Raw genomic sequence first — 21,300 nt, 5'->3', positions numbered from 1 at the left:
GGGGGGGGGGGGGGGGGGGGGGTGTATTAGCGAAGTCTATCTTTATCTTTGTTCAACTAGTACACATTTGCATAGTTAAAATATGATAATTTTATCACAATTTCCTGCGTAACACGTACACTTGGGAGGTTTTGACTTTTATGAAGAAAGCGTTCTCCTTAAGGTCTTATCAAAGATGTGTTTTCTATGGTTACCATTTCTGTCAATTTGAACCCATTTATAAATTTCCGTCAGATGTATTGCTCACTCATATATATATATATATTTGGTAATCTTTGACGTTCCTCATCTAATATACATTTATATACTGGAATTCCCTGCGTAAAACACGTACCTGGGAAATTAACTTGGTAGTTTGATGATTATTTTAAGAAAGTTTCAACCTTAATGAATTATGGAAGATTTCGATTTAATTCAATATGATTTATTTAAATAAGTTCATTTGATTTATTGTACTCTAAATTTTATTTGGACGTATGACACGTCACAATATCTATACATAAACAGATTTACAAACTATGTACACGGCATGAACCTTTTCTAATTAGAGAGATTTTTCTGTCAACTTACATCTGATATCATCAACACGAAACGCACATTAATGAATGGAATATTACTTGAGATGAAATAGAAGTTAAGGGAACGTGATATGGATTAGGTTTTGGATTTAATCGACAACAACGAATCGTGCAAATGAATATTTACAAGGTGGTATACAAGTGTTTATTGCAAATGTGTGCATCGGCAGCTTTTGTATTGTTTTCCATTGTATTTTAATTTCTCATCAGATTTTTGTCAAACACTGCTCACGTGCTATTGTTGACGCGCGACCATTAGTTTGGTTTAGTATTGTTTAACGTCCTATCAACAGCTATGGTCATTTAAAGACAGCCTCCACTTTGTGCAAGATGCATGAGTGTAGTGTATGCGAGTGTATTTTGGGAGGCTGCGATATGTTCGTGTTTGTCTCCTTGTGATAGCGCGGAACTGATGCAGACTTTATAGTGCTACCTCACTGAAACATACTGCCAAAGACACCCAGCAGGACACCCAACCCGGTCACATTATACTGACAACGGGCGAACCGGTCGCCCCACTCCTAAATTGCTGAGCGTTAAGCAGGAGTAGAAACTACAATTTTACAGACTCTGGTGTGTTTTGGCCAGGGGACAGAACCCAAAGCCTTCCTCACAGGGGCGAACGCTCAACTAAAGGCCAAATATGAGGCACTCTCAAGGGAAACATTAGGATGAAGAAAGTTGTTTAGAAAGAAATGAAAAGATAAGAACCAAAATTTAGTCGCTTCTTACGATCATGCAATGGGGACAGCAGGTATAATCCTTACCGTCCTACCTGCAGGGACCAAGCACGACCATATGCAATAGGAGCGCTGGTTGTATTACTACAAGATGGACAATAATGTAGTCATATTTGTACATTAGTGTACAAAGAGAAAGCATGGTCAGTGTAATAAAATACAAGCTTTATTCGGACATGGTTAGGCGGGTTCGCGGGAGGCTTAATTGGAATAAAAGCTGATGATAAACATAGAAAAGGTCATTTTTGTTATTATTGATCTGTCAGTTAACATGATGGTTGTACCAGCATTCCACTGAATCAAATTGTTGACAATAACACAATAATAATTATAATAAATAAATAAATAAAACAAAATAAACGAAAACAAGTTGAACAGCGCAAACATATGAAGCCGAGAACCTAAGTGGGCATATTAAACTGTCTTTTTGTTGATTTTTTAAAACAGAAATGTTCGGTACAAGGTAAGTATGTGATTCATGTTTTTTATTGTACATCTCGTACTGTGGTATGTTGCCATTAATCTTTTTATTTTACAGCCAGTACTGTGGTATGTTGCCATTAATCTTTTTTATTTACAGCCAGTACTGTGTTATGTTGTTATTAATCTTTTTATTTTACAGCCAGTACTGTGGTGTGTTGCCATTTTTTTACAGCCAGTACTGTGGTATATTGTCATTAATCTTTTTATTTTACAGCCAGTACTGTGCTATGTTGTCATTAATCTTTTTATTTTACAGCCAGTACTGTGGTATGTTGTTCTTAATCTTTTTATTTTACAGCCAGTACTGTGGTATGTTGTCATTAATCTTTTTATTTTACAGCCAGTACTGAGGTATGTTGTCATTAATCATTTTGTTTTACAGCCAGTACTGAGGTATGTTGTCATTAATCATTTATTTTGCAGCCAGTACTGTGGTAGGCTGTCATTAATATTTTTTATTTTACAGCCAGTACTGTGGTAGGCTGTCATCAATATTTTTTATTTTACAGCCAGTACTGTGGTAGGCTGTCATTAATCATTTTGTTTTACAGCCAGTACTGAGGTATGTTGTCATTAATCATTTTGTGTTACAGCCAGTACTGAGGTATGTTGGCATTAATCATTTTATTTTGCAGCCAGTTATGTGATCATTGGGTCATCAATCTTTTTATTTTATAGTCAGTACTATAATGTAATAATATATCTGACTCAGCAACTTCGTTATTCTGTATATCGCACAGCTTTTATGTTATTTATTGATAGGATGTACATATGTATTATTCATTACACAAAGTCACATGGTTTATTGCAGGTCGGACAACAAAATGGATACGAACGTGTACAGTAGTGAGAATAAATGCGCATCGCCAAATGAAATGAATGGAAAAGGTGTGTTGGAAGTAACAAGTTTATTACCGGATGTAGCAGAGGAAGCCCACAACGAGGCAAGAAAGTACCCGGATGTTCCGTCATTGCGTTACGGTGTCGGGGAAAATCCACCCATATTGTTGTCACTGATTTTAGCCATACAGGTATATTCATCAAATATAGGCTGATGGGTAGTATTAGATTAGAATGGTAACGCAAACATTTTCATAAACATAATTATATCGATTTATATTGAAGCAGATCTATCTTATACATGTCCGTATTCATGTCAGATATAAGATACTGGCGGGGGTCTATTTTTCACTTTTTAAAGTTCTTTTTTTGTGGTGTGCGGAAAATGACAGAATATTTGTGTCCCTCGTGTTATCCCAAATGGGAACACCAATCGAAAAGACGACGTATATGTTTGTCATCGTACAAGGTAAAAGCTAGGAAATTATATCACCATGGAAAACATACAAACGAATAAATGAAGTTAATATATTAATTACCACTCAATGAATTTTGGGAAATATTTGTAAGGCACGTGTCTTATCCAATCCAATCCAATCCAATACGATCGTACATATGGAAGTGATATATCAATATATGTTAATTGATGCCTTATATTATCATAGAATGTAATGTTGTCCTTTGGAATGAACCTGCTGGTTAGTGTCACAATTGCAGACCTCGCCTGTGCAGACAGGAACGATCCAATCAGAGCAAAGCTTTTCTGTACGTCCGTATTCGTAGTAGGACTGACCACGGTCGTCCAGAGTGCTGTCGGCATCAGGTGAGTATACATTTCCACTTAATATTTTTGTATTTTGATGGCAATATAACCATAAGACTCATTCATCTTAATCCCTTGGGTGAACATAACTAGCTTACCGTACCAGTTAAATACAATAGTTTACATGACTAAACGCATCCTCGAAATTCCATGGGTTACGCTCAAATACGTTCTCTGTACAACTTGAATAGATCACGACAAAATCGAAGACTTGAAGCGCCACCTTGTGAATGATACAAGTAGACTTGATCCTTTGATGTACACACAAGAAATCGCAAGAGATTGAAACGGTTAAACATTTTACATTAAGTGAATCGTGAATTGTAATTGTAAAATTGACTGGCTGTAATGTCGGGTGTCGCTCCGCTGTTACCTATCAGCCTAGCGAGTGGTCTGGGTTTCGTTTTACCCAAAACCAATCAACTAGCTAACCAAGAGCCCTCAATTTTATCACGACATATTCAAGAATGCAGACAAGGTTAATGAGCACAACCCCTGATATTTCGGGGATGGATTTGCTGGGTCTTGTGAGCCGATGTGATGCATGGGTTTTGTACCAGCGTTTTCGGCCTTAGTTGATTATATTTCAAATATTGTTAAACCCTTAGTTATTGATTCTTGATAATCTTATCTTATTTCCTGACATCATATGCTATTTGAGTTTGCTTTCATGTCTGCTTCGCTGCACCGTGACCTAGATAACATTAAAATCAACAATGGTAGTTTTTATTCTATATTCAAATCCAGAATTAAGACGAGGACTAACTACAGGATTGCACTTTTTAAGACAGACTTGTTTCCAGGACATTGTAGTTTTATAAACTGGCTGTTTGTTTCAGAATTCCCATCCTTCAAGGCGTTTCTGGTGCCTTCCTGGGACCGTTGGTGTCTATGAAGACCGCTGGGGTTTGGTCATGTGACAGTACCGGTGACATGGATTCGGGTATGTCACGTAATACAACAATACCTGTGGTATTTTGCTATGCATCTGTGGTAAATCACTCGAGTAGAAGAAGGATGCAAACAGAAATCAGAGTCTATCACAACGATATTCAAATAAAAGCAGGGTTTTTTGAAGATTGTCACCTATCTAATTTGAATCTGTACCTCCATTGCAACACTTGGGATCTGTATTTTGGCTACTCATGCCTACTCTATGCTCGGTGGTGTCCCCCAGGCACTCCTTTTTACCTGATCTTAGTTGTTGCAAGGATGTTTAACCTTATTAAAAAAACAAACAAACAAACAAATATATCAAGAAAGGGTTATATTGTAATTGACGTTTCTATTGGTAGGAAATCGCGAAGACATTTTGTTATATTTATGTCTCTCCCTTCCGCAGCTCAGTAAACGCGCACTATAGAATATGTTCGTTGACAACCACGTCCATACTATCGTATACGCAATCACACTATAGGTCAATACTTATCTATTTTGTTTGTATGCTAGTAGTTCCATTACATCGTAAATGTTATTGTCAAATAAAGACGGATACATAGCTTTTGTTCGTATGTACTTAGTACTTTGTTTAAAGCCCTAGCAACGACTCATATGAAGACGAGTTACCGCCAAGCAAAAAGGGTAGGGAGGTGAGGCTGGCTAAATATCATCACCCTAGGCCTTTTGGTTACTGAGAAAAGGTTGTTTAAAGTAAAAAGTTGACGCCGGACGGACACCGGGCGGACGGACGGACAACGGACGCCGCACCATGCCATAAACCCACTTGGCTTGGCCCTTCGGGCCAGGTGAGCTAAAAATAGGAAAGGTCCGAGAACCGACCCCTGTGGAACACCTGCATTTAAATGCCCAATTGAAGAAGTAGAGTTACCTAATATGACCTGCTGCTTTCTTTCAAGTAGATAATCCTTATTCCAGCAGAGAATATTACCCTCGATACCATAAGCATATAATTTAATTAATAAAAACCCTGTGCCACACCCTGTCAAAAGCCTTGGATATTGCTTAATTTCCAGAGCAGAACAAACATTATGATAAATTTCTATTAATTGGTAAACGGTTGAATGTCCTTTAACGAAACCCAATTGATATTTGTAAAGTAAATTATTCTCTAACATATAATTATGAAGGGATTTGTGTATGACTCTCTCAAACAGTTTGCTTACAGAACTTTGGAAGAGTTCGTTCATTTTTCTTAAATAATGGTAGAAGTGTAGCTAATGTCCATGCCGAGGGGAATTTGCATTCTCCTAATGATCTAGCGAATAAAATAAACAGGGGTTCGCAAACCGTCTCGGCAGTATTTTCTAACATATTATGACTTATATTATCATTTCCAGTTGCCTTGTTTAACTTCAATGTTTTAAAGAGTAACTGTAGTGCTGCAATATTTTTTAGGTAAAGAAAGATTAATAAATAAAACCATCAAAATAATCAAAAAAATTTTTTTTTTTGCAAAAATATCGAAGTTGTAACCATTTTACTAAATTTCACAACTGAGCGCAAATCCGATTTTGACCTACGACCGGAAGTGACGTAGCAGCGGTGACCCAAACTCAGGTAAGCTCGGGTAGCCATTACGAAAGACTATCAAAACATCTTCGTCATGTCCGTGATTTACAAAGAAAACACACCGGTATCTCGCTGTGGTCGACGTTGTGTTGCAGGAGGATGCTCCAATACTACTATCAATGGAGTTTCCATGCATACTTTTCCTGCAAAGAGACCTGATATTCACCGACAATGGGTTGCTTTTGTGAGAAGAAAACGCAAAGATTGGGAGCCGACTCGTCACACAGTGTTGTGTAGTGCCCACTTCGAGGAAGATTGTTTTCCACTGAAATTCCGGCTAGGACTGTTGGAATCAAGTGGGAAGACTGTGAAGAGGACACTTGAAGAAGATGCCGTCCCTACTATTTTCAATAGTGCAACGACACCGACCATGCCGACACCGAATGGGAAACGTTCCTCAAGCCCCGAGACTGAGTTGACAACACCGAAGACTGTGAAAAAGGCCTAGGTCGGCATTCGTTAAAAGGGACATCCAACGTGTGAGTGTTTATATGTGTTTCCTATATAAATATATTATATGTAATCTTGTACTGATGACCAATGATTTCTACACGTGTAACCTGTTTCGACGGAAATCCTATTTCGACTTTTTTTTTAAAACTAATGTGACACTGTTAAGGGCCTTGTGTGAATGTGTAAAGGTAATAGCTTTAAATCTCAATATCTTAGTAATTTGTCAATCTTAACAAATTATAAAACAGAAATTATCTAAATGAATTAATATTGCATTGCAAAATATTGATATTAAGGGGACATCTCTATATCATGCTTATTTACAAATTGCAGTTGATCAGAGAGTATGAAGAACGTGAGCCAGAAAATGCTACCTGTCCACAGGCACCACCACATATTGAAGAAGATGAGCTAAGCTCAAGTATGGCGGTAAGGTATTATCTTATCTTTGTGTAAATTGAATTAATTGATGACACACAATGATTGGCCCCAATTAGTTGCTATTGAAACCAGTCTGATTTTTTTTTTTATAATCATTTTTATTCTATGTTAACCTAACCTACTCAATGGTAAGAACACATAAACCTGCAAGGGATCAATGACTTTTGACCAGACTTGGATACATGCACTAACTTTATTTATCCTGCCATGGGAGGTTGCGAGTTTCACTAGAAAATAATCTGGAGGTCCTTTTAAAAACTTGATGGCTCTGTTAGTCTGATGTGCGTGATAACTTCCCTGACACAACCGGAACCTTGCAAAATAAAATAGTAATATTTTTTTGAACATAAACAACAATAATATGCATACAAAATAATTATATCCTGATCTGTAACTGTATAAAATAAAAACTAGCCCTTGAAGATTGAAAATATTTATTTTATCTATGTACCTTGTATGATCAATGGCCCTGATGTTTCATAATTATATATATCATGTTTCCTTTTTTCAGGTAACTGTTGTCTCAGAGGAGCCTAAAACTAAGTCTGTAGCTTCATAGAAGAGTTTAAGTCGGCCATCACAAAGATCCCACTACACACAAACAAGATCTAAAGGAAAGGATAAAGGTAAATCACCATACACTACATGCACATGTTTATTCTCAAACCAATGTAAATATTGCCAATATTTATGTCTATAATATAATATTTATATATATGTATAGTTTTAATTTCAATAAATTGTGGTGAGCAGGCTATTTTTCCCCCTGTAACTAAATTTAGATTTAGGCTAACAACTACATTTTCTTCTATGAGTGTAGAGGAACAATTTAACCGGCAAGATTAAGAATAAATAATTGTCTTACTTTTCTAAGCATTGCTTAGCATAAAATGTTCAGTAAGGAATAGAAATGCATTATCATTTAGAGCCAAACCCCAATATATTTTTTTTGTCCACCATAAAGTATATACTAACCCCTGCTTTAAGCTTTCCTTTTTACATTATAAAGATTTGTTTGTAATGACTCAATGTTATTGTCGTAATGAGTTTGTACAATGCCAGATTTAATTGTTATTTTTTCATATTTTGCTGAACTCTGTTATTTTTTCCTTTATCAAGGATGTCAAGCATTAGGACCAAAAACCCGAGAAATTGGCATCATGTGTGATATAATTCCTAGCCCGCAAAGACAGCATGTCACCACTGTACCCCTTCCTGATCCAAGTCCAGTTATCAGCGATCCAGGATCTTTTATATCCGAGAACCCTGGAAGTGACTTTGATTACCAAGTTGAGAGTGAAATGTCCAGTGACAGTGAAGGAGAGGATGACAGGTATTGTTGATATTTTATATATATGTATGGTATATTATACAATATCGTCATGTGACATGATTCAATGAATCAATGAAGATTCAGGTACTTGGGTCAAAACAAAACGTTTGTCAGCTTTCATCTACTTGACAAAATATAAGCGTAAAGAAAAAATTCTCAATTTCCTGATTCTAGGTCAAAGTAAATTGTAGACACCCAGCACTGTTTTGACGTCTGGCATGTTGCAAAAGGTAATTAAAAGTTAAACTCAAGTTTGAGGAGTATCGTTGCAATTGAAAACACTGTACCGCATTCACATGCTTTGTTGTTTTGGCAATAACCAGATTTGAAATTTAGAAGAAAAATGAAGTAAATAGGTATTTTTTTATGTTGTTTGACCCTAAATGACTAACATTGCTGATGGGCTGTAAAACAATACAACAGCAACAAAACATAAACACAATTCAGATATGTTTCACATATTACCACTTCAGCTGAACTTTTATTTTGTTTGAAAATTTGATTTTTTTAGGTTTAAAGAAGAAACTGGTGGCGCTTTCAAAAGAGAGGGACTGTGCTGAATTGCATGGATGGATTAAGAGCATCCTCAACCACCTCTACTGGGTTGCATCATCAACACCAGATAGCAATAGGGATATGATGCTGCAGAAATGGGCTAGCGTAGGAAACCACATCCAGAATGTTCACCATGGTCACGGATCACTCTTCCCAGCATGTTCCCATCTACCTCTGGACCCCTCTCGCAGAAACAAGAAATGGCTGAAACCAGGTACAAGTTTCTACTAACTGGCAAAATAGTTAATAAAAAGTGTTTGTCAAGTTTTCCTGTTTTTGCAGTAGAAGTATTTCTGTCAACTATGCTTTTATCATTGAGATGGCATTTAGTAAATATGTGATTTTATTATACAGTACCATAGCATTAGCAATCAAATGTTTTACCGTCTTATAAAGATTCCTTCCATTTTCATTGTCAAATTGGTTTTGTATTTGTAAATAAAGAATCAATGATGAGGACTTCAATAAGTCTAAGATATATTAATAACTTGTTTTATATGTTTCAGCAACAAAGGTTAACGAAAAGCTGGGATTGATCCTGTCCTCCACATACTTAAAGAGAGACATCCCAATGCTCTCGAGCGGTCAGCAGACCTCGCATCTTGAGGCCTATCACTCTGTGATCAATCATTTTGCACCAAAAATGATTGGCTTCTCTTACCATGGAATGCAGAGTCGGTATGTTCCACGTTATAATGCCTCATCAATTTATACTCCTAGTCTATAGATGTTTAATAGTCATATCATTGTTGAAAATTACATCCAAAATTATTTGAGGTGTAATTCAACATTTTACAAAAATACCTTGTCATACTCCCAAGAAGGAAATCAGTTCAACTTGACCTAAACATGCAGTGTTTATATGCTCTCTATCGATAGGCAAAATCCACTGGGTCAGGATAAAAAAATATATGAATTCGTCACATCGTTATACAGATAAACTCATACAAATCGCTCACTCCCCTTTAGTGTAAAGGGACAGTTCTTGAAGGGTTGAGACAGCACATTTGATACATTGTGTAGAAAGTTATTTTTCTTTTTTACTATTTCAACTATGTTTGATGACACTGTCGGTAAGATATTCGTTGTCAAGTGTAGTTTTTTTTCGCTTCTGCAGATTGTTGCTGGCTGCACTGCACTTCAATGAGAATGTGTCCAGAGAACAGGCTTCTCTTCCAAATGGTGAAAAGAGATTCAGAATAACATTCCCCAAACAGAAGAACGGTGATTACACAGTTCGACAAGTGAGAACAGAGTGCACCTTCAGTAAGTTATATGATTATTCAATTCCATTCGTAATTTTACTTTAGAAAATAATTCAATGGTTTCAAACTGCCAATTACAGAATATGCCAGAATATTTTTTTTTTGCTGCTTTGAGAACGAGTGTTTTATATATATGTTTTTATGTGGCAACTTCAAATTTCTGTGTTCCCATATTTTCAATAATTTATCATCTTGTGCATTTTGATAGCACTTTATGCATATTAAAACAATTAAAAGAGCAACATTTCAAAGGTCTAATAACTCTTTCTTGTCATGTTACAGATTATGTGGAAGATTTGATGAAGGCAACCAAGCAAAGGGTGAAACTTTTACAGATTCCAAACTGCGAGGTTGTTGGAGAATCGCCACCACCACTCTGTATGAACTTTGTTCACCCAGAGAAGTCTGAAGCTGTTTCTGGACTGATGTCTAGGTTTAGGCACTAGCCTACAGTTGAGCCTTTGGAATTATGCATGGAGATATGGAGACTAAACATGTTGGACTATGCAAAGTGCTGGGCCCAGTTGTTTAAGTTAAAGATACTTTTTTATCAGTTAGGGAAAACTATAACCTGAATACAACAAAATCAAAAACACCAGAGATCTTTTTAATCATTTTACTTGATTTTTTGAGAAAAATAAATGATGTGTTTTGAGGATTAGTTATAACCACCACTAATATCTCTAATAACATTTGAGCAACCGGGGCCTGGTCTTTGACATTTTAATAATTGTGATCTGTTTGAAAATAATAAAGTATGTTGGTTATATATGATATTTAATGTAGTAATGGGAACAAAATGTCTACATAAACATCAAACTGACATAAAAAAACAGGAGCTAATTTAATCATAAATAAGCATACAAATAAGAAAGTGTTCTGTTGTTTTCTCATTCAAATTTAAAGCCATTGTATTGTCCGTCCGGTGCAGGGAAAGCATTCCTGATACATGTAACAGCACATGCTGGGAGTCGTATACGAACATGTCGACCTAGCCAACCCCAGCACCATCTCACAAATTGACGATAGGCAATATATCGATTTCTCCTGGAAAAAAAATCATTGTCTTGCATAAAAAAGATAGCATATATGGTATCTTCCAACTCTTCATTTTCAAACAGACTGGTTAGAACTACTTTGAATAAAGTGGATAGACTCTTGCAAAATTGCTGAAAAATTCATATATTCTTGGGTTTTATTCATCTTTCACAATGCAGTGTTTTGTTGTTCTATGTATACATTCAGTAAGATTGTTAAACATTGAAAAACAAATTAAATAATAATGATTAAATAAAATGTATGTTTACTTACTTGTTTTCATCGTCTGTCAATTGACCATGGTACTGACGAAATGTCAGGTATGCTGTCTGCAGAACATAAATGTTTAAACAGACAGCATCAAATCCAGGATGGAGAGTGATGCATGATAGATCACCCGGAATGGCATCCATCATGACTTGGACCTGGTCGACTTCTTTGCAACAAATACTTTCCACTTCGGTAGACATCGCAGGACAGTGTCCGCATTTACACCTGAAAATTGAAGGAGATGTAATAAGTTTTCTTTGAACTTGAAGACATATACTTTCTTATCAAGGTACTTTGCACTGCCATTTGAGCGATAGCTGTAAGGACCTAGAAAACCGGTATCCGTTCATAGTTTCTAGTTGTATTGCGCCAAATCTACATTTTTGTGTAATGTGACAACTGAATTTTCTATACACGTTACTTAGCGAAGAAATGCTGGTAGGCTAATCTTTCTTATAGTCAAAAAATGGTCTAATAATCAACCTAATTTGCGTCAAAATAAGCTTACCAATCGTATGGCTTGGATCTCGGGCTCGTGGTCGGCCACTGAAGTTTCCTCGTTTGGGTCGTCATCCGTCTCTGGTTCGAACATGTAAGGCTGTGTTACTCCGTCGTAGGTTGCTCCGTCCATCTCAAAGTAAGATGAGCCGTCAGATATGTATAAATCAACAGATTCTTCGTCGCTTTCTGAGGTCGATACGTAGGTAACGTTATTCGCCATGATGCCGGTTTTTCTTGTGTTCCCGTTGTGACGTCACCGATACGTGTGCACAACTTTTAGCGGCGCGCGGTACGCTTGATGAGCATATGGAAACGCAGGTAAAAAGCTCAACTTCTACCTGTCGTAACTTGGTAACCGGTCCACCGATTTCGATGCGGTTTTCGGCAACATCATTATAAAAACACAAGGAATGTTTTATTATCGGTTTCTATTTGCACTACAGTTACTCTTTAAGCAAGGTGTTAAAATGGGCAGAAGGTCAATTTTGGTTTTTTCTGTGTTCCCTAAACCAAATACACCGAGGAAAACCCCTGAATGCAGCGGGTCATATGTAAGTCAGCTCTTACAACATGTTGTATGTTACAACAGGTCTTTTCTGTCTGTAAAGGGCTCAAGAAAACACGAGTTAGAATAGGGTATACTTGTGTTTTCGCCTGGCGAACGAATCTTTAGAAGGAATTCTAGGAAAATAAGTACACGCAGAAGTTAGTTGATTTACAGTTAAAATGTCCGAGTATATCAAATTACTACAATCTTTAGGAGGAAAGGTTCATCACTTTGCTACTCTAAGCAGACATTACAATTATTTACTGTATGCATATATGGACAAGTATAGCTTCCGGTCCAATTTAGGAAGTTTGAACAATTTGAGGGTATGCTAGTAATAACATAACAAATATGTCGAATAGCATAGCTCCCTACTAAGCCTATGATTCCGGTTGCCAAGATGTATAACTGTCGTATAAATCGCAAAACTATGGTGGAAGGGGAAACAATTTCAAATCAGAAAAATGACTAATACAATTCGAAGTCTTCTTTGTTGGTGATAAAACACAAACCTCTCAGTCTCTCAACCTTAACTCTTATCATAATCTGAAAAAAACATTGTGTCACAAAATACAATTTTTACGCCATTGTTAAAAACCGTTGTATCAACAATTAATCTTTCAGTATCGATGTCAAGCAATCAGACGCTGCTTCAGAATGTCACCATGGCGACAAAACAGGAACTGGTTTACTACCGGGTAACGCAGGTAAAACCTGAAATTTCCGTGGCGGAGTTTACACATGCTTTTATTAAAAATAAACAAAAGGGTCTATTAACGCCATAGGGGGAAATATAAAATTTAAAAGACAACTGGTGGGGTTCTTTCGGATGAAGTCATCAGATTTTAGAAAATAGAAAAGGATAAGCAATTTCTCTCTGAACGGAAGACTTGTCAAGTATAAGAAAGGGAATATTTTTGGTATCAGAGTGAAGCATATTATTTTTGGGTAATTCTTTATCATTTTTCAAATGAAACATCACTTTCAAATAAAACACCTTTGGATCCCTAAAAAAACATGAACAAACGTTTAACATTTAATACATATATGAATTATTTTCAATGGATAACAAGTTCATTAAAACTACATCCTCAATAAGGGCATACTCAAAATGATAAAATAAACTAAATATAATATATTTCTTAATAAAAACCCTTTAATTATTGTTATAAATAATCAACCACTCAGTAACATTTACAATAAATCCGTGACACTACGTGTCACTTAAAAACATAAAACGTTTGATTTTCTTACAAATTACAAGAAAATACTATGAAGTAATTTAAAGTGCATTCTAAGTTGTTTTCCATAGATAACATTTCTTTTTTGAAAGTTAGTTACATGAACATGACATAGTTCCTGTTTCCTTGATTTGTCATAAAGCTTCAGGGAAGTTTGATGGTTTCCGGTCTAGTAACGGAAGTGTTCCTTGGCGGGACTGGCCTCCTGGGATACCTGGTGAAACTGGTGGGCCCAATAACTGTTTGTGTGACAATTACCTCACTTGGATTATCTTTGTACCCCATCCCTATATTCTACTGTAGCAAGTACCTTCCAGTGGCTGTTTGGTGAGTTGATTTTTGAAGCTTTCAATGCAAGACTACTCGTCCTTAAATTGAATGGTTATATATCTGCAGGTAACATCAATATGCCACAAGATACAATTTCGAAATCTCTCCCCCCCCCCCCAACCCATTTGAGGAGCTATCATCAGTCAACAACAACTTAACCGTTGTCATTACTGTTGGAACTATATCTCGTAATGGTCTAAAACAAGTACATATTTCTGTTTAGGACAATTTTGCGACCCAGTATGACTTTATCGTGTATAAGGACCATTAAAACTTGCGCGTGACCCTGTTTGACCATTTTGTGGGAATGGACAGCTAATGCTTTCTGCGTATCTTAGCTGTTAAAGACTAATGTGTGATCATTTATGGATTACTTGAAGTGCAAAAGTAATGATAATGCATTGCATGTCACAAGTTTAAACACACATTCATTCTTGTTTTCATAGCAAAAGTACATATTTCTTACAGCGGTACTTTAATGATGATTTTGTTTGTCATGTACCTCACACGAATCTACGTCACGATACCAACAATACATTGCAACAGGAAGAAGGCTACAGAGTGTAACAGAAACACAAAATTGCCAATTTTTCAGACATTTCCGGTAAGTTCTCCTTTTGTGCTGAAATCCTATTTTGTGATATTCTACAATGTAACTGAAATGTTGATCATCTGTCTTAAATCTGAACATGAAGACATTTTCAACAGAAATTGATTTTCAAAAGGAATTGTTAGTAGCTTTGTTCTAAGAATTCGTTTATTCTTGATATACTTATTTTTGTAACCTTTTTCGTGTTGCTGTTATAATTAAAAATTTTCTTTTGTTGCTTGTTTCTAAAATTGGCGCGATGTTTTGTGCTACAACCTTTGACATTCATGTTTAATTCCCATGCTGATATCTCTTTTGCCGTTTGTACTCTTACGTTGCTTTTTATGTGTTGTTTTAATTACTGACGTCATCAATCGCGCGCAATAGCTTTTCATCAGTGTGGTGATTACATGGGCACTGTGTGGGGTCCTGACCTTGGCAGGCGTATTTCCTGATGACCCAAGTGAACCCGCATATGGAGCCCGGACAGACACACGTGGAGATCTGATAACCCTGTCTCCGTGGCTCTTCTTCCCTTACCCAGGTAAGTATTTATGTATTATCTTGTGTTAGAATTATTTCGTGAAAATATAGCGATTATCTGCGTTTTGTAATATTATCAATTGATTATGTAATCAGGATTTGGTTCAAAAGTTTTGGCCTAAAGTTACGAGGATATTTTGAATTCAGAAGATGGTAATAACAATAAAGACATCAAAAATGTTACAGAAGGAGGGAAGTTTGAATGGTGTTATGGTTACGATAGTCATTATTCGTTGACAAATGCATGAAATCTGACACGTTAGTTTGTTAGCAATGGTTTGGTTTTATATTGTTTAACTTTCTTTTAAAAGCTAAGGCATTTAAGGATGGCTCTATGTGTGTAATGCAGGAATATATATGTGTATGATTGCTTATCAGTTGCTTCTTGCAGCCTGCAGTAGGTTACATCAGGTTTAGTCTTTACTCAGTATCCAAACTGCACGGACCAGACGGTAATGGCAAAGCCAGAAATCGGCCATAACTCCAATTTGTCGAAATATTCACAATTAATGTTAACGTTTTAATAGTGAATATTTTGAGCAGAAGAAAATAAACAATTATGCAGGGGTCCGCGTTTAAGTGACCTCTTAAAATCATGCGGTGGTATACAGTATATTCTTTCCCGAAGAAGCAAAGAATAAGGTTTGTGATCAATTATTTGCATCTGCCCTAATGACTATAAACAAATGACCATAACTCTTTTTTTGTTTTCTAGGTCAGTTTGGTCCACCCCGTTTCAATACAGCGATTTTCATTGGGTTTGTGAGTTCCTATCTGTCCTCAAATGTGGAATCCATAGGGGATTACATGATTGTCTCCCGGGCCACAGGAACCTTTCCTCCACCCCGTCACGCAATCAACCGAGGGATACTGACAGAGGGCATCATGGGGGTGGTGGCAGGGGCCCTGGGGGCCGGGCACGCTACGACGTCCTACAGTGACAACGTTGTTATCATAAAGATCACACAAGTATGAACACAATTAATTTGAATATGAATGTATTAAATATTTTTTTGTAAAAATAATTGAAAGCAAAATGATTTTCATAATATAAAGAGGTATTAATAACACTGAAGGACTTACACATTTTCATGTACCATACAATCTCGATACAGTGTCCCTCATTTCATTGTAACTTCGTTTACCGCCTATACATTTTAATTTTCTTTTTCTAGCACTACCTTTGTTCAGTTTTCACGTTATATTGCCAAACATCTTTAGTAATGCATGTGTAACCCTAAATATAGTTGAACTTACCCCTGGACGATTAAATTTATTCAATTTAAGCCTCATTTCAAAGTATTAATATCAATATTTTTATATTTGCCACTAAGAAACAAATTTGAAATATCCTTAGAAATTTTGTTGATATATACATGTTTGTGAACCAAAGAGTGTTCAATTGTACAAGCTGAGGTTATCGTTATTGCTAACCAAACAAGTATCCTTCGATGCTTTTTATACAGGTTGCCAGTCGGAGTGTCATGCTTCTGGCCGGCTCCATTTGCCTACTTTTCGGAGTTATTGGTAAATTTGGCGCAGTATTGGCGTCACTTCCTGATCCGGTTATGGGGGGAGTGACTATAGTCTTATTTGGATTGCTGGTATCCATAGGGTTGTCTTCACTACAGAGGGTTAACCTGTCATCTACTCGGAACCTTGCGGTACTGGGTACATCATTGTACACAGGCTTGGTCATTTCCGAATGGCTAAAACTCAACAAAGACAGCATTGATACGGGTACGTGGGCTCATTCAATCATTTAAAAAAAATATAGTATGCGCGAAAGCAAGGTTCAGAAATAGCCTCGCATGTGGGTCCTGATTACATATTTCAAACTATCTATGTACGCCTCACTCTAGAAACATCATCTAATAATAATAAAGTCACTTATATACAGATAAACTAAAAATACAAATCACACATGTAACATTATTTTTACAAATTGTATTCTTGACTATTCTAATGACCAATATATAAAGTTTGATCAAAATCCATGCAGGAATTAAGTCGTCTGAATTACGACAAAGAATCTAAAAATCAAACCTTACTCAATATATTGTATTTTTTTGTGTACAGGTTACGCCTCCTTGGACCAGGTGCTGAAGCTGATCCTCGGGACTCAGATGTTTGTGTCTGGATTAACTTCCATCATCCTGGATAACACTGTTAGAGGTAGGTAATCAAATGTCACTGATACACTCATTTTTCTACAGTTGGGTTATATAGGGTTAAGTTTTATAGGGTCAATAGCTAAAGCCATCTAAGGACGTGCCTCCATATGTGCGTAATGCTATGTATATAGCTTTGACTTCGGAAATGAAAACTGTTTAAACTTAGGCAGAAATTCTGTCCTTTAAATCAACATCAAATCAAATAAAACTGTAAAATAGAATGGCAGTCGAATGATGAAGCAAACCTCATATTTAAATGTTCAAGAAAGAAATCTTTCCATCTTTCTTAAACGTTTTCTAAGTGAAATCCAGTACGATTTATAAATTGCAGGAACCACAGAAGAGAGAGGAATGGATGATATGACGTCTTTTAAAACCGGAAACGGAAGTGACACTGATACACACCACTCTGTGTACGATGTTCCAGGAGTATCACAATTACAAAGAAAAATCCCGCTACTTCGACACATTCCGTTTTTACAACCCTATCGACTTGAATAAACATGGCTACAAACTCGTCTAATTCAAACATAAGCATGCAGCGTGTTGGAAACAATATGAAATGTAGCCGTGAAAAAAGTCATTGATATATATGTATATGTACCAGGATGGAGACTCGGATATTCGAGATAATGGAATACCAGCATCTGGTTTCCGTTATAAGGTTACAACATTGGAGACTAGTTGCCAATATAAATTAGATGTGCTATTATTTTGCTTAACAGAGTAGTTATAGTTTACCTTCGTTATATGGGTGTCGTCAATATTTCGAGATTATCGAGGTATTCGACAATCAATTGACCAAAAACCTTCATAATAAGAGGATTTTGATATTATGTATCCATCCACACCATCAAGATATGTTCACTCTAGCTTAAGGATCCGCGTACCACTGCCCAAAACTGTAACCAAGTGTTGAAACTGCTTTTTCCGGCATTTCGATAACTTGGGTTAATCATTTATGAAAGAAAACCATACCTTGCGGGCTTTTATGAGAGATAACAGATATGAAATCAACAAAATATGAATAAGCAGCAGTAATCTGAGTGGTTAAAATCAACGGGGCCAGATCGGGATTGTTTTAATATCGCTCTAACTGATTGAGGTGGCTCATCAACGAAAGTGACTTGGCCAAAACACACTACAGTTATAACCAAACGTATGTTAAGGGGATGTTACTGCATATAGGAATAACACAGTGCAGTGGGACAGGGATCCTTAAAATGAGTAGTGGCTCAAGACTATAATGTCCTTTGATGTTGATATAAGGAAGATTTGCTGAAACTCAATGTGTTTTTGTGGTGATCAAGTTCAGAATTATCGCTTAAGTTGACTTTTATGCTTTTATAACCAACCTTCGTGTTGCAAAGAATTATTTCCCTTTGTTTACGGAAAGCGTGCAAACACCGCCTACGTTAAATTAATGCCACTGTTAACCAAAGGAATCGTTCTTTAACCACAGAACCGCTTGCTTCTACTTACATTCAGGAAAAACACCCCGAAACGCCTTAGTTTAACATTCAGTTACAGCTAATATTCACCATGGATGTGTATTGACATAGCAGCACAAGTTATAATCGTGAAGAAGAGGCCCATTTTGTAGCTTTTTGTTATCAATAAATCAATAGAAAGAAGTTCTGTTTCTGTTAAAATATAGTATAACAAATTTATTTATTTCAACAGAGGGTCAAAGGATTAAGGGAAATAACTGACTTTAATCACATTTCTCACAAACTTTCTCATTAACTCAGTTTTGAAATTTACCACGCACTAAATTGAAAAACGTGCATTATAGCTCATGCACTATGCGTCATAATTTTAATAAATGAAAATCGTTCACTGCAAGGGTTACTGAAACTTTCGAAACATTTCTAGTTTTTCATTTCACTATCAACTGTGCCATTTGGAACCACCTTACAATAACAACAGGTCATGTTGAAGAGACACGGCGAATGGAGGATACAACTTTGGGGTCTCTCACAAATAGAATAATGATTATGTCAAGGCAAACAATATGTTTGTTGGTATTAAATCGTCCATGAGAAAAACAACTCACATATAGCAATCTTCATTTCCCCCCATTATTTTCCTGTCAATTACTTTAAATAATAACAACAAACAGATAAGATACTTAAATGGAATTTGAAAGTCCTCCAACGATAATATTATCATAAAGCTCGTTACACAAGGACAAAACTGTGTTTCAAAATCGACATAAAAACACAGGAACAAGAACTGACATCTTCAAAACCGTAGCAAAGACACACTGAGCACTACAAACAAACTGCATCCCAAACAACATTCTCCGCAAAATCGATTAACAAAACATAAGAATATGAACTGACTCACAAAAAGCATCCTGAACAAGAAAGGTAAACACCATGTGTCTTATGAATAAATGGACTTCTTAATAGTGGTACCATCCTGTCATATCATCGTCACGAAATGAATTCTTGCCAGTCACCTAACCCGAAGATCAGGCTGGTCATTTGTGACACAAAAATACACGGAATAATACCAAAACCGCCAGGGGAACTTTTATTATTCTTTCGATTTTATTACATTTGAAGTTATTCACTAGTCTTGCCAACCTATTTTATACTACTGCAATAAAATTGGTCTGTATACTGAAATTAAGTTGTCTGTAGACGGATTTTGTTTGGAAATCTCCTGCTACAATTTCATCCAAGTTGTTGAACTTAACTGATGTAGACAAAACACTCTAAACTAGTGTTTATGTTACGCTTTGTGATCCAGCTGTTGTTGTAAGGATTATGCCTCTTTTACAGAATTATTAGCCACAATTTGCAGACACAACTCCCGCAAAAATACTAATCAAAATCGTGTTAATGTGTTACATATGTCATAACCACAATCGGAAGTTGTGCATCAACGCTTAATATTTATCCGGTCCTTTGTATGGGCTTTAAAGCCCTTTTTCTGATTTCCGTTTATAACTTTTCTCCAAAATACCACTACTTACATTCTAAGCCGATACATCTGAACTTGGTAGATGTGGTTGGTATCTTAGGTTGTTATTCAAACGAATGCGATTTATTAGTTGTCTTAAAATTTGTCATTAATTTTGTCTTGTATGTTGTTGTTAATAATATGCTATTTTTCGGATTTTTTATGCGGGAGTGTTATATAGCATGTGTCTTACTTTTCTAGTTTGTTTGTTATGATCCCAATCTTTATCTTATTAGGAAATATGTTATTTCTTTGTGTGAATTGAAGGTCGCTGTTTTTTATATTCATTAGTATGTCATTTAGTTTCGTTGTCACTTTTCCAGTCTCGTTATCATGACGTGACGTTACTTAAATCAAACCACGATGCACATGGCGTGTGTTTGTGTTGAAGTAGAAGAGATTAACCCTTCCCTAACTCCTGATCTTTTTGTCTTTGTAGCTTTTAATGGTCTCCATAATTCCTCAAGTCATATTTTGCTCTAGTTTTATCAATTTTGAGTTCGTGTTACAGTTTTGTTGGAACTTCGGTATTCTTTATCTAAGCAGAGTGCAGCGTAGTTAACATGAATCCTGTTCAACCTAAAGGAATCATTGATAACTTAAATGTTCCGGAATTGGCTAATGCACTGATGTAATGTCGGTTGTGTTGGATATTTGTCATGTCTAATGTGTCACCGCATTGATTCTCTTGAGGACAACTGTAAACGTATTTGACAAAACACATTAAAGCTGTGAAATTTCATGATTTCATGAATGATTGGTAATTTGTTATCTATAAACAACACGCTTAAATAGTATTTAAGCTTTGATTTACTTGTTTGTATAAATATCTATCATTTAATGATACTTTATTGAATATATAATGTTGGTGAGGGAGAATCGGATGGAAACATATTTATTGTACTGTAGATTGTGCTCATTTAACGTGACGATTTTATCTTATCATTTTATCAACAATAGATATAACCTTGCAAATGAAATTAAATATGTATCATTTACGAAATATTATTATTAATGATACTTCATTGAATATATAATGTTAATGAGAATTGGTGTG

General features: G+C 36.0%; 3 protein-coding genes across 3 annotated transcripts; 2 read left to right on the top strand and 1 right to left on the bottom strand.

The window, feature by feature from the left end:
• Positions 1-2,543: 2,543 nt before the first annotated feature.
• LOC110454082 (solute carrier family 23 member 1-like) lies at positions 2,544-21,019 on the top strand. The gene is made up of 11 exons (XM_021503432.1): positions 2,544-2,832; positions 3,307-3,464; positions 4,304-4,407; positions 13,021-13,103; positions 13,780-13,964; positions 14,436-14,571; positions 14,944-15,100; positions 15,815-16,068; positions 16,566-16,839; positions 17,179-17,274; positions 17,605-21,019. Exons 1-11 carry the CDS (start codon positions 2,599-2,601, stop codon positions 17,772-17,774), a joined length of 1,851 nt encoding a protein of 616 aa, XP_021359107.1. The 5' UTR covers positions 2,544-2,598; the 3' UTR covers positions 17,775-21,019.
• LOC110454083 lies at positions 6,421-10,498 on the top strand. The gene is made up of 8 exons (XM_021503433.1): positions 6,421-6,472; positions 6,780-6,875; positions 7,399-7,513; positions 8,007-8,220; positions 8,732-8,989; positions 9,282-9,453; positions 9,893-10,041; positions 10,323-10,498. The coding sequence occupies exons 4-8, from the start codon at positions 8,082-8,084 to the stop codon at positions 10,484-10,486; spliced, it is 882 nt and encodes a 293-aa protein (XP_021359108.1). The 5' UTR covers positions 6,421-6,472; positions 6,780-6,875; positions 7,399-7,513; positions 8,007-8,081; the 3' UTR covers positions 10,487-10,498.
• On the bottom strand, positions 10,923-13,389 carry LOC110454085 (P2X purinoceptor 7-like). The gene is made up of 3 exons (XM_021503434.1): positions 11,857-13,389; positions 11,352-11,573; positions 10,923-11,087 (listed from the first exon to the last, which is right to left on the bottom strand). Exons 1-3 carry the CDS (start codon positions 11,919-11,921, stop codon positions 10,931-10,933), a joined length of 444 nt encoding a protein of 147 aa, XP_021359109.1. The 5' UTR covers positions 11,922-13,389; the 3' UTR covers positions 10,923-10,930.
• Positions 21,020-21,300: the final 281 nt, after the last annotated feature.

The sequence above is a fragment of the Mizuhopecten yessoensis genome, unplaced genomic scaffold, assembly GCF_002113885.1.
Source record: "Mizuhopecten yessoensis strain PY_sf001 unplaced genomic scaffold, ASM211388v2 scaffold7653, whole genome shotgun sequence".
In the NCBI taxonomy this organism is placed as follows: Eukaryota; Metazoa; Mollusca; class Bivalvia; order Pectinida; family Pectinidae; genus Mizuhopecten; species Mizuhopecten yessoensis.
This window is presented reverse-complemented; position numbering and strand designations above follow the sequence as displayed.

Excerpts from the sequence above, each read along its gene's own strand:
- LOC110454082 (XM_021503432.1), top strand. The coding sequence starts at position 2,599 with ATGGTTTATTGCAGGTCGGACAACAAAATGGATACGAACGTGTACAGT. Across the intron at positions 2,833-3,306 it reads CACTGATTTTAGCCATACAG|AATGTAATGTTGTCCTTTGG; the intron begins GTATATTCATCA and ends ATATTATCATAG. Across the intron at positions 13,104-13,779 it reads TTTACTACCGGGTAACGCAG|CTTCAGGGAAGTTTGATGGT; the intron begins GTAAAACCTGAA and ends TTTGTCATAAAG.
- LOC110454083 (XM_021503433.1), top strand. The coding sequence starts at position 8,082 with ATGTCACCACTGTACCCCTTCCTGATCCAAGTCCAGTTATCAGCGATC. Across the intron at positions 9,454-9,892 it reads TACCATGGAATGCAGAGTCG|ATTGTTGCTGGCTGCACTGC; the intron begins GTATGTTCCACG and ends TCGCTTCTGCAG. Across the intron at positions 10,042-10,322 it reads GAGAACAGAGTGCACCTTCA|ATTATGTGGAAGATTTGATG; the intron begins GTAAGTTATATG and ends GTCATGTTACAG.
- LOC110454085 (XM_021503434.1), bottom strand. The coding sequence starts at position 11,921 with ATGACGACCCAAACGAGGAAACTTCAGTGGCCGACCACGAGCCCGAGA. Across the intron at positions 11,574-11,856 it reads AGATCCAAGCCATACGATTG|GTGTAAATGCGGACACTGTC; the intron begins GTAAGCTTATTT and ends TTCAATTTTCAG. Across the intron at positions 11,088-11,351 it reads TTGACAGACGATGAAAACAA|GAGAAATCGATATATTGCCT; the intron begins GTAAGTAAACAT and ends TTTTTTTTCCAG.